Genomic DNA, 12,735 nt, shown 5'->3' with positions numbered 1-12,735 from the left:
TTTCTAAAATTTTAGTTTATACCATTTTGTGTTTAACATAAAAATAAACATTAAAAAGGGTCCACATTGTATATTGTTTTAATTTAAATAAATAAAAATCTGGAAATTCCCCTTCTCAGAATATCACAGTTACAGGAAACATAAGTAGATCACTAGGTACCCAATTTCATCTCCCACTTACTCTCATTAAAGTTCTAGGATTGAATAATTTATAGAGACTAAGGCTATGATCACACCACTCCAGTACTCTTGCCTGGAAAATCCCATGGATGGATAAGCCTGGTCGGCTGCAGTCCATGGGGTCGCTAAGAGTCAGACACAACTGAGCGACTTCACTTTCACTTTTCACTTTCATGCATTGGAGAAGGAAATGGCAGCCCACTCCAGTGTTCTTGCCTGGAGAATCCCAGGGATGGGGAAGCCTGGTGGGCTGCCGTCTATGGGGTCACACAGAGTCGGACACGACTGACGTGACTTAGCAGTAGCAGCATCAAGGCTATGATACTAATCTTATATAGTGAAAATAAACTTCATAAAGATTCTATCTGTGAAAAATTTATCTAACAAGAGGAAGAGCTTTCCACCACTCAACACTATAAGATTATCCCCCATACTTATCTGATCAACTGATTTTGATACAGGAGCAATAAATCCAATGTTAATTAAAAGAAACAGTTAAATAGATAAATCAAAGTTATATCAAAATTCCATGTCAAAATCCCAGAAATTAACATTTTATATAATATTCTCCCTTTTAGTATCATTGTAGCCTCCATTTTAGTCTATTATGATCATGAAGATCCTTTATAGTCTTCTAAAAGAACTGATACACTTAAGAGGAAAATGTTCATGTATAGCTTTGATGTAGGCAAATAATTTATGCAACTTTTTTGATTTAAAAAAAGGTCCCAAATGAATTAATAAGAATCTCTTACTGAATTTCTGCATATCATTCAAGTATACTTCATTTTACTGAAAAATTCACAATGTAGTTGATATTAAAACTCAGAATATTTAATAGTAACTATATTATAATATTCTGCTTATAACACTTGGCATTTTATAAGATGCAGCCAAAATGAAAATTATCTTCTAATTGATCATAACTTCTATTTAACCCCGCAAAACTAAACGTGTGTTATGAGAAACAGTGTTTTCAGGACATACAATTGACTTGTAGCACAACTTTGCAATGTCAAATGAAAGCAGTTTCTTCTATATTGGCATCATGGTAATAATCTCTGTTTTTTAACCATTTTGAGACACTACCTCCCTGTTTCTTAGTGCCTTTCTTAAATTCATTTGGTAAATGCCTTCGGGACTAACAGATACTTTTTCTTTTGCATTTCTTAAGTGGTGCTAAAAATTCATGCTTTCAGTAGATACTTAGAAATGGCCAAAACTGATTTGGAAATATGTTTGGAAATATACCATTTTGGGTCAAAACTGATGTAAACTACAAGCATTGAGGAATCTTTTTTTGCATGTCTTAGAGTTTCATTCTGAAGGAAAAAGAGTTCCAAAAGCATTCTAGATACTTGAAACATGCTCTAATCCCATGATAAACTATTTTATGTAAAAAATTCAGTTTCCTATGTGTGTGTATATATACATACACATATATAGTTATGGAATGCTTTCTTTATAATAGCTATATTTATGCTTATCTTCATACATATTTTAAACTATGAATATATGTTAAGTGTTGCTATCATAGGGAATCAAACATTTAATCTATATATATTTGCATTACTTGGATACAGTTATAACATCATATAGGAATGATCTGCCTTTATCTTAATTTTTAAGGACAAGATATGTGGTTAAAGGAATAGATATTTACATGAGATCATAAATGAAGTACCATGATTCAGCTCTCTTTTTCCTTTCTATAAATAAAAAACAAGGATGCATGTGTTTTATATGGTTATGAATTTTATTACAGCTCCATAGTCACACTTGAGAAAGGAAATTCTTAACTTGCAAATTTAAGAGCTTTACTGAGATAACTGCTGAGAAGTCTGGTTTAGAGAAACCAGTGTGTCTTTCAACTTCATGAACCACATCAGTATACTCTATCACTTGGTTCTATGTTGGTGGAGCAACTGCAATTTAGGATTGGGGGTTCCTCTGACATATACCTAGAGAGGTACTCCAAGCACTTACTGCAAACTTGGCTTAACTCACAACTTGCACAATTGCTTAAAATAAATACTAAGCAATTTCTTCTATGAAAGACAAAAAGGAACAAAATGATAAGTTCGAATCTTTGAGTGTAATTTTTAGTAATCATGCAAACTGTTTGATTGAATAGAGCACAGTAGAACTATCTATTCTCTATTTATAGTCCAAATCTGAAATTAATCACGTATCACTTACACCAAATAGTCATTAACAGAACACATGAGAAGCTTAAAATTTGATCAATATAGTCATCCAATGAGGAATGTCTAAATTATAACCCCTACCCCTTACTGCTCTTTGCATTCTACATAAACTAGAATTTTCCTTCAGGAGTGTTATTATTTTCTGACTGAAATTACCAATGTCGTTATCTCAATTACTGCCTTAATTTTGCTTTGCTAAAAAGAATTTAATCAGCCAATTAATATTTATTAAAGACTTACTATAGATCATGATGTTTCTTCATGCTTCCAAAATTTTGAGCTATGAGGGCAATAATCTAGAAAATTATGCTGTCACTAATAATAGATCATTTTAACCCGTGCATGTGTGTTCAGTCACTTCAGTCATGTCCGACTCTATGACCCTATGAACTGTAGCCTGACAGGCTCCTCTGTCCATGGGATTCTCCAAAGCAAGAATACTGGACTGGGTTGCTATGCCCTCCTCTAGGGGATCTTCCGGACCCAGGGATGAAACCCGTGGCATCTCCTGCATTTTCTGTCTTGCAGACAGATTCTTTACTGCTGAGTCACCTGGTAAGCCTTTTAACCCTGCATATAACTTCAATTAAAAAACATCATTACTTTAATTTCTAAATTTTAACTTATTTTTTGAGTTTAGTCATTCAGTCATGTCCGACTCTTTGTGGCCCCACGGACTGTAGCCCACCAGCCTTCTCTGTCCATGAGATTTCCCAGGCAAGAATATTGGAATGGGTTGCCATTTCCTTCTGCAGGGGATCTTCCAGACCCAGGGATCAAACCTGCGTCTCTCAAGTCTCCTGCATTGGCAGGTGGGTTCTATTTTTTTTTAGTAATTCAGTGTATACTACTATCAGATAATCTGAGTTAAGGTCTGCTTGATATTTGATTATGAACCAAGGCCATTTAAAGTCGAGACCATGTAAAAGTATAGATTTTATATCAGTTTATAAAAATGAAAAAGTGATATTGCAGTTACCAGGGGGAAATTATGTAACAGTATAAGGATATTTTTAGATCACATAATTTTATGTAGTATGAATATGCTGTTGTCAAACTCATCAGTTAAACTGCCCAGCAAACATGTATCTAAACAACTATATTTTTTGTATTTTGCATCTTCTATACATTCTTTAACTTGTTAACCCAACTGTCAGCTGTCTTATTTGCTTGCTTTTATTTTTAACCAAATATAGTCATGGGGCCCATTAGAAGGAGAAAATGAATTGATTTCCTAGGAAGATCATTGAATTTTTTAATGCCAACATGGCAATTGAAGCAAAAAGTAATTCAAACACAGAATTTATGCCTCAGAATGCAGGCAGGTACTGGAAAAAGCTGACATGCCTAACAAAAACACATTTGTTACATTTGGTTATTATATTCTTACAAATATATTCTTAAAAAAATAACCTTGTTTGGAAATAGCATTATAGGGATAGGGGAGCCTGGCAGGCTACAGTCCATGGAGTCGCAAAGAGTCAGACACGAATGAGCGACTAAGCACACACACACACTGATTTTCATAAACCACTTACACCTAGAAATGAACACGGTAGTATAACAAGGACAGCTGGAAAGAACTTTGCTTACAATTGACATCAATAGCATTTTGTTCAGACAGCTTTGGGGGTACCAAGTGTTAGCAAAAATTAATTTTAATTCATTTAAAATTTGTTTTGTTACCTTTGTACTTTTACCTCACTCAAAATAATTGAAGTTAAAAAAAAAAAAGTTCCCCTGAGGAGACCTTTTTTTTTAATAAGTTAAAAACTGAAAACAACACAGAAAATGTCAAATATATTATTAGCAAATAGGTATAGGAAAAATATATTCCAAAATTATTTTAAATCTGATTATAATCACTTGACATATATCATATGATTGCTTACATTTCCATTTATTTCTGCAAATCTTGTTTTCTTAAATAATTTGGACAAATGTAAGCAGACTTTGCACTAAAATTGATTTCTTGGCAACAGACTGATAAAACATTCTACCACATTTCATTTTCTTTCATTGGACTCAAAGTTGGATTTCCTCAAATAATTTGCTTTGCATTAAGAAACAATAATAAAAAGCTCACAAACTCACTTTAAATTTTCATTCAGGAAGTGCTTGTCTGATATAATTCAGCTGATAAATATGAACCTATGTGTTTATCAAATCCCTAAGAAGATTATCTAAATCAACTCCGTGTAATTACCATTCACCATCTGTTCCACCAGGGCCTGAGCTGATCTGCTGGCATCTTGCAGTTTTCTGAACTTCTCGGCTTTTTCTCGCTCTATGGCCTGCAGCATGATAGCAAAGGTGAGTATTCAGTACAAGGATTGTGAAACTACACAGTAATTATAACTTCTACTTGCCCTTTCAAGCCTTAAGATATTTCACTCTGTCAGTTTATCATGAGAATCTAAAGATTTTTTTCTCAAGTTCTTGGCAACAGATGCATCAAAATGGCAATGAAGCAGAAGTCATTTTCATACTGAGTTGTTTCTTAAAAAAATAAAAATAAGATGTCTACTGTTAACATTTTTTACCTGATGGTTTCTGAGGCATTATAAGTTAAGACTGCCCCCCCAAAAGGAACCAAAGTCAAATCATAACAAACCATGAAATGATAAACTGTTAGATCATTAAAGTGGAATTTACCTTTTAAAAATACGCCACTGAAATTGTTATTAATAACATCAGTATATATTCTTTATTAAAAATAAAACAAAATACAATAAGTATACACAATGGGAAAAAGTATACTAGCATAAATCATTTAGTGAAAAAAAAAAACATTTATCTTAATACAGGACTGCAGGTTAATTTTTCTAAAATTGTCAAAGTACTCCCATTTCAAGGAAAAAGAAATTCAGTTTCATAAAGCTTCCTAAATCCCTTTGCTCATTTCTCCTAACCAAAGTTAAGTTTTAAACAACAGAAACCCAGTTACTTAACAAAAGGTAATATTTGATACTGTTGAGCTTAGCAAATAATGTCTCTACAGAGACATCAATTCTAAGCTATCATGCAGTAGAACTATATTACTATAGTCATTAATAAGCTATAGCTATAACAATGTTATATGTCCTGAAACTATCTGCAGGAAAAACAAGCTATAATATATTAAACATACAATGAGAGCAATACTTCTATGATTTAATAGTCACCTTATACAAAGATTTCACTTGAGTTTGTGGCAGCAGGTTTTTACACATCAGACTGTTTCGTAAAACTTTTAGATTTATAGGCATTTAAACAAATATTCCAGATTTTAATACTGGAGTACAGATGGGAAGCATATAATAGATACATGCACACTCTAAGGAGCATTGTTCAATAGAACTTTCAGCAAGAATGGACATAGTCTGTATCTGCATCCCACTAGCCACATGTGTTTGTTTACTGAGTGCTTGAAACATGGCAAGTACAACTGGGTATATTAGCTTTTAATTTAATCTAAGTTGATTTAAATTGTAAAAGCTACAATGTGTCAACTGTAATTGCAGAGTGCAGATCTAGTGTCTTCCCTCTGAAAGCAAAGAGTTAAAGACAGACACACAGATCTAGATATGCAGACAGAAGTATAGACACAAGCAATATGGCAACACTAAAAATACTTTCAGATAAGTAAGTAATCATCTAAATTGGACAATTCTCCAAGCATATCAAATGCTGGGAATGCTCATAAAATAATCCATATATTTTTAAATATTTTAAAAGATTCTCCAATTTAAAGAAGTAGTCACAAGTGAATAGAGTTCTTTAAATTTATTTTAAAAAGAGTTCCATGAACTAGGATTACTGGATTCAAGGTCAAAGAGAGCAAAATTCTAAAAGCTAATAGATAATAGAATACATCCAATCAGGAAAAACATAATATACATTAAAACTAATCAAAATTTAGCAAAGTAAGTGAAATAAAATACTAAAAAATGTCAGTCTTTTTAAAAAAGTATTTATAGCTTAGTTGGAATATAAACACTTTTAATTATGGCATCAAGGGCAGCAAATGAGAACACAGTTTCATGTAATTGGTACCAAAACTCCAAAGGTTATAGAAACATTTTCGTATCTTGGATTCTACTTGAAAATTTCTAAGTACACAGACTGTGGTGCTTGGGGATTTATATGTTCCCAGGATCCCATACCAATTAGCAGGTGAAACTTCTGGGTTATCTTGAAAGTCAGTTTCACAAAGACATTACTGAATTGTTTACAAAAGCATGTCCACAACCATGGAAGGTTCTAGCTTGCTACTTGGACTGAAAAGTCCATGAAAATAAAGGAGCCACAATACACTGTTAAAGATAAGAACCTAGACAAAGCTCTAAAATTGACATTTTCTTAATTCTCAACTTTTGTCTTCTAAATTCTCTGTCCTTCATGTCTAATTGCCACATGTTTCCTAATACTTTAAATTTATTTTCCATTAAAAGATAAATGCTCTTTGCAAAGGGCTCAGAGAAAAATAAGCATATTCTAAGTAAATATATTCAAATACTCCCACTATCAAGAGTTAGAGCAGGATTTGAGGTGTCTCAAATTTTAACTACATCAGGACAAAAAAAAAAGAAAAAATAAATACTCGTACTATAACAAAATGACAGCAAGGACAATGAGAACAAACTGTGTTCTTCAACTTAAACAGTTTCAGAATTACCATTTTCTATCAGAGTGGCCTCTATTTTATCTACATTGAGTTTTTTTAATATATGAAATTATATAAAGAGTAGAATCAGAATCCCATGTTGTCTTTATAAATAATGAATAGAAATTATTAATGGCTTTCTAAATGTCATGATCATAAGCTCTTTATTCTAAGCATCTAATGGAATAATCAATTAGTATTACTAACAGAGAGACAAAGATAATTGAATATCTTGGGGGCAATATTTGAGCTTAAATAAACCTTGCTTGGTTAGCCATATTATTCCAATTGTTCTAATTTAGGTAACAATAACCAGCATCATCAGCACAGCAAAACAATAATCTCTGGAGTAGGTACTATTACTCTCCCACTTTGACAGAGGAGGAAAGTGAGACACAAAGAAATTTGTGAAAGATTTGAAAACATTGACATGACCATGAAAAAAAAAATGGAGTGCCTAATACTGTGTACCAAAATAATGCGTATGTGCATTATTTTATATGTGCTTCATAGTAATTCTATCAGACAGAATCAGCATTATTTTCTCCTATTTTACACAAGATAAAACTGAGCGCCAATAAGATCATCAAATATCCAAGGTCACGGAGATAAAGGGAACCCCTTGGTGGAGCAGTGGTTAGGACATTGCACTTCCATTGCTGGGGGCACAGATTTGATCCTTGGTCAGGGAACTAAGATCCCACAAGCTGCCTGGCCTGGCCAAAAACAAACAAACAAAAAAAGATGACAGAAGTAGAAAGCTTTAGACCCCTGATGATCTAATTACAAGTTAAGGTCTCTTTCAAACATACTCTACTGCTTCTAGGGGTATTTCAATGAAGATGAATCAAACAGATTTGAACAGATGTGATTCCAACTCACAGTAAAGATAACCTGATAGTTTGGATGTCATCAGAGATGGTATTCAAAATATTAATGCAGCATGGGCACCAAGGTATCAGAAGGAATGCCTGGTCACTTGATATGTACACTGACAGTCTATAAGCTGACGGGCAACTGTGTACAGACCAATTATTATGCTCCACAGGTGATGTATATTACATGCAAACTGGGTAACTGAGGCATAGAGATATGGGTTTAAGAAGCCATTCAATAGCCTCTTCATATTTGTCCATGTTTACATGATACCTGAGTTCTGATAAGTTATATCACTTTAAAGAGGAATATTGGAAAATAAAGAGAAATACTGGCACTAATGTGCCTTGTGAAGTATGAAGACGTTAGTGAAGAGTCCAGCAACTTTCATTTCATACACAGCTATAGATAGTTGACTAAAAGTAAAATGAAAAAATTTAGGGTAGCAAAGAGACAGGAATGAAGGTAATCAAACTTTTGAAGTCATTCTGTTTTCAGTTGGTTTGAAGGCTGTCCCCACTGCTTTCTGCTGTTTGACAGTCAGAAAGTGTCACTGGTTGATTCTCAGTCCTCAACTTACTTATCAGGATAATTTGGTTCAGAGCAGTCCTCTTCTTGGCAATGCTGATGTGACTTCCTAGACTATGAGCACACACTTCCTCCAACCTCAAAGACTGCCTTTACGCAGTCTGCCATGCAGGTTCCTCATCTCCCCAACCTCTACATGTAGCATGTTCTCGGACTCCATCTTTATTTACATTCGTTCAGTCCAATGACTTTGCATCCTTCTTGACTCTTTATCTCAAACCCCACAGGCAATCCATCAGAAAATCCTACTGACTCTCACCTCAAAACTCATCCAGAAAGCGATGCTGCAACTTTACTCACTACTGCTGCACTAATCAAAAGACCCCCATCATCTCTCACGAGCCTGGATGTTTCAGAATAACCTACTAAATGGTATCCCTACTCCTGCCTTTGCCCCCTAATGATACATTCTCCACAGAGATGACAGAGGAAGCCAGCCCACTCTCCAGAAGTTCCCTTCTCACTCAGAGCAAAAGCTCAAAGCCTAACCATGGACTCACCCAACCTTCATCTCCCTACCCTCTCTGATCTCTTCTGTTACTCAACACCTTGATATTTCAGCCCCAGATATACTGTTTGTTGCTCTCTCATCCTCTAGGCACACTCTTACCTCCTCCGTCTGTGCATTTACCCTTCTCTCTGCCTTAAATGCTCCCATCTCAGGTATGTGTCCATTCTTCACTAGCTTTAAATCTTTATTAAATGGTACCTTCCCAGTGAGGCTTTCAACTGCCACTCTATCTACACACACACACACACACACACACACACACACACACACACACTTCTTAGCTCTCTTCCTACTTCATTTGCATCTTTGGCATTTATCAGTAACATTCTATATTAATCTGCTTAATTTCCATCCACCTCACAGGCATATCAACTGTAGAAGGTCATGTATCCTTATGCATTCCCTTCTTTGTGCTATCTCCAGTGCCTAGAGCAGGGCCTGGTATACGGTAGATGCACAAAAAAGTGAGGTCTATCGTAGCATAACACCCCCATACACAATGTTATGGTCTCTACCACCTACCCTCAGTTCAAAATCTCTAAGAAGGTGTACATGCATAACAAATCCTGGTGGCTATACATACAGTGGTCAAACAACCAGCCCAGGAGTTTCGGGGCTACAAGCTCTGAAAAGTAAAGCTGGATCCAGTTTTAAAATCTCCTGGAAACTTTAGGTTAGATTGAGAGTTGGCACAGCAATTCTCTCTCCAACAGGATTGTTACGAAGTCCTGATAACAGGAATAAACAATGGCTCAAACAGAAAGCAAAGAGTACTGTGTAAAGTTCACCAAGTCAAAACAATAGAATCTCACCTTGGTACTTGCAATATAATGAAGAAAATAACATATTAAAAAAAAAGAGTGAGTATAAACTCCCGACAACAGCCTACCAAACAAAAATTCAGGAAGCATTTTTGGCATCTTCGCTAAGATATCCTGGACTCGAGGAAAAAGTGATATAAAACTATGAGACTAGAAGATGTTGAATTTAATAGAAATGAAATAGTAAGGCAACAGAGACACCAATCTCATAAGGATCACGATCCTAAATTCTTACTGGAGACTGTAAAATGGAGAACTGATACTGAACAAAAGACAAAGGAATGTTTCTTGACTATGATACTAATCAGGATTCTTTGGACTCAGTAGTAATTCCATTTGGCAAGTAGAGAGTATCATATTTTCAAGTACCCTAATTAAGTTATTCCTGGATTTTCAGACTGTGCAAAATCTTTGGCTCTGCTGACATGTGGGAATGCTTTGTTACTCACTAGAGAATAAGTGTAACAACATTTTAGTGGTCTCAAAAATTTTGGAGATTATTTTTTTCCCAGATTTTCTCAAATGTTTCAGCATCTTCACTCTTTCTTCCTCTTCCACGGTTCTAAATCCATCAATCAGTCAATCTCTTTCCCTCTCTCTCCCCCTCCCTCTTACATATATATATATATATATATATATATCATATATATATATATATATATATATATTATATATATATATATTTTTTTTTACATACAATATATGGGCTTCCCTGGTGGCTCAGTAGGTAAAGAATCTGCCTGCCATGCAGGAGACCTGGGTTTGATCCCTGGGTCAGGAAGATCCCCTGGAGAAGAAATGACAACCCACTCTAGCATTCTTGCCTGGGAAATCTCACGGACAGAGGAGCCTGGAGGGCTACAGTCCATGGCGTCAGAAGAGTCAGACACAACTTAGTGACTAAATAAAAACATTAGAGAGATGCTGGTAAAAAGGAGGACATGTAGTATACAGAAAAGAGAAATTTACTAGTTCTTCAATAAGCTGATTAGAAACACTTACAACCTCTTGTCCTCCTTCTAACCAGCATCTCTTTAGTGTGTGTGTGTGTGTGTGTGTGTGTGTGTGTGTGTAAACTTTCCCCTTGTTTTAAGGCCAAAAGCATCATCTGAATGTTAAGGATGACACCCATTTTCTTACATACGTTTCATCTTCAATGTTAGTCCAAATATCTATAGTTAGCTTTTAGCCATCACTACTATACAGAATATGAAAGGCTCTAATATTCTTCTTACCAAGTACAATTCTTCTTATAGCATTAAGTACTGATAACTAAACAACCTATTTAAAATCACCTTATTCATGAAAACAGGTCTGCCCTTGACATATGAGCTTTTTCTAATCTTTCTTCTGGTAGAAACTCATCCAGCTTTTCTGCATGTGTATTCCTTAATATCTGTTTATCATATGTGTAAGCCCATGCATATATATGAGTGATATGTATACAATATTTAAATTTTAATTTTTTTCTTTTTATAATAGAAGAGTTGTGAAATAATTTTCTCTAAGAGAATAATATGTTAGTCAGTATATACTCTGTATGTGATCCTATGTTTAGAAGCTACTATTCAGAATCTAAAGTATCTAGCACACAAAATTTCAAGTAAAAAAGGCATCAGTGGACCATTCTATGAGCAATGTATTGTTCATCTTCAAATATATAATGTGCTCATGAAAATTCTTATAGCTCATCAGGAAATTATGAATTCTAAAGTATATACATTCAAGTGCAAAATAAAAGACAATTTAAATTACTGTGTTGGACACATGTAGCTAATATAATAGTGGATATAAATTATAATTCAAAAAATAAGATAATTGATCTAAAAGGCAATTTAGTTGTATTATAAAGAAAAAAGAAACATAATCAGCATAAGTTCCAAGCAAAGTATACAGAAAAGAGAAGTTTACTAGTTCTTCAATAAGCCGATTAAAAACACTTACAACTTATTGCCCTCCTTCTTACCAGCATCTCTTTAAAGGACACCTCCTTTCATGACATCTTCTCTAATTAATATGAAAGTCAGTTCCACATTCCCCAGAGTCCTACTCTGACTATAGAAGCAATTAATTTTCTTTTCACTTAAGATTCTATAATGAAGTTTTACCCTTTGACAGAAAAAGTAATTTATTCACTCAAATGTTTATTCAGAAGATGTTATATCCTTCATATTGGTAGCAGAGCCTGACTTGAAATGTGTCTGCAGAACTGAAAAAATCACCTACTCACATAGTGAAACATTAGTTAGATTAAATATCAAGCACTAGATTACATACTGCGATACCAAAATCAAACTAAGCCAAATCAAAAAAAACAGGAAAAAGAAGAAGGAAAAAAAAAAAAGTCAGAGTAAGTTTCAGTCCCTAGTTTCCAGAAACCAACACTATAATAAATGTAACAATGGTCAGAAATCACTCTGGATAAGTAAAAAGGAATTAGGTCATGGTAGCCTGGAGAATCCCAGGGACGGGGGAGCCTGGTGGGCTGCCGTCTATGGGGTCGCACAGAGTCGGACACGACTGAAGTGACTTAGCAGCAGCAGCAGTCCTCATAAAGGCAACACGAAGACTGACTTAGTCAATGGCTTTCAGAAAAAGGCTACCAGAAACACACCTATAGATTAACAAAGTCGATTTATTTGTTGCAAGAAGTCAAGGCATGTAATAGGGAACTACTGGGGTATGTCACTAAGGGGATGTTACAAATAGTTTAGAGGGCTTGGGCTTGTGTAAAGTGATGCAGATGGTCAAGGAAGCAAAGCTTTGCCTTATTAGATGCTGTAACGAAGTGAAGGTGATTCTATGATTGCTGTTCTTAGTCGCTCAGTCATGTCTGACTCTTTGGGACCCCATGGACCATGGGCCGCCATGCTCCTCTGTCCATGGGGATTCTCCAGGAAAAAAAAA

At 34.8% G+C, this 12,735-nt stretch overlaps 1 protein-coding gene across 9 annotated transcripts in view; it reads right to left on the bottom strand.

Moving 5' to 3' along the window:
• The window catches only part of DMD (dystrophin), a 2,565,910-nt gene that overhangs the window by 1,428,207 nt on the left and 1,124,968 nt on the right, over window positions 1–12,735 (bottom strand). For all 9 annotated transcript variants that reach the window (XM_043895268.1, XM_043895262.1, XM_043895270.1 and 6 more), the window contains one exon: window positions 4,594–4,681. In XM_043895268.1, the coding sequence (XP_043751203.1) occupies window positions 4,594–4,681 (88 nt within the window). The remainder of the gene's footprint in view (window positions 1–4,593; window positions 4,682–12,735) is intronic.

This window comes from Cervus elaphus, chromosome X (assembly GCF_910594005.1).
Source record: "Cervus elaphus chromosome X, mCerEla1.1, whole genome shotgun sequence".
Lineage (NCBI taxonomy): Eukaryota > Metazoa > Chordata > Mammalia > Artiodactyla > Cervidae > Cervus > Cervus elaphus.
This window is presented reverse-complemented; position numbering and strand designations above follow the sequence as displayed.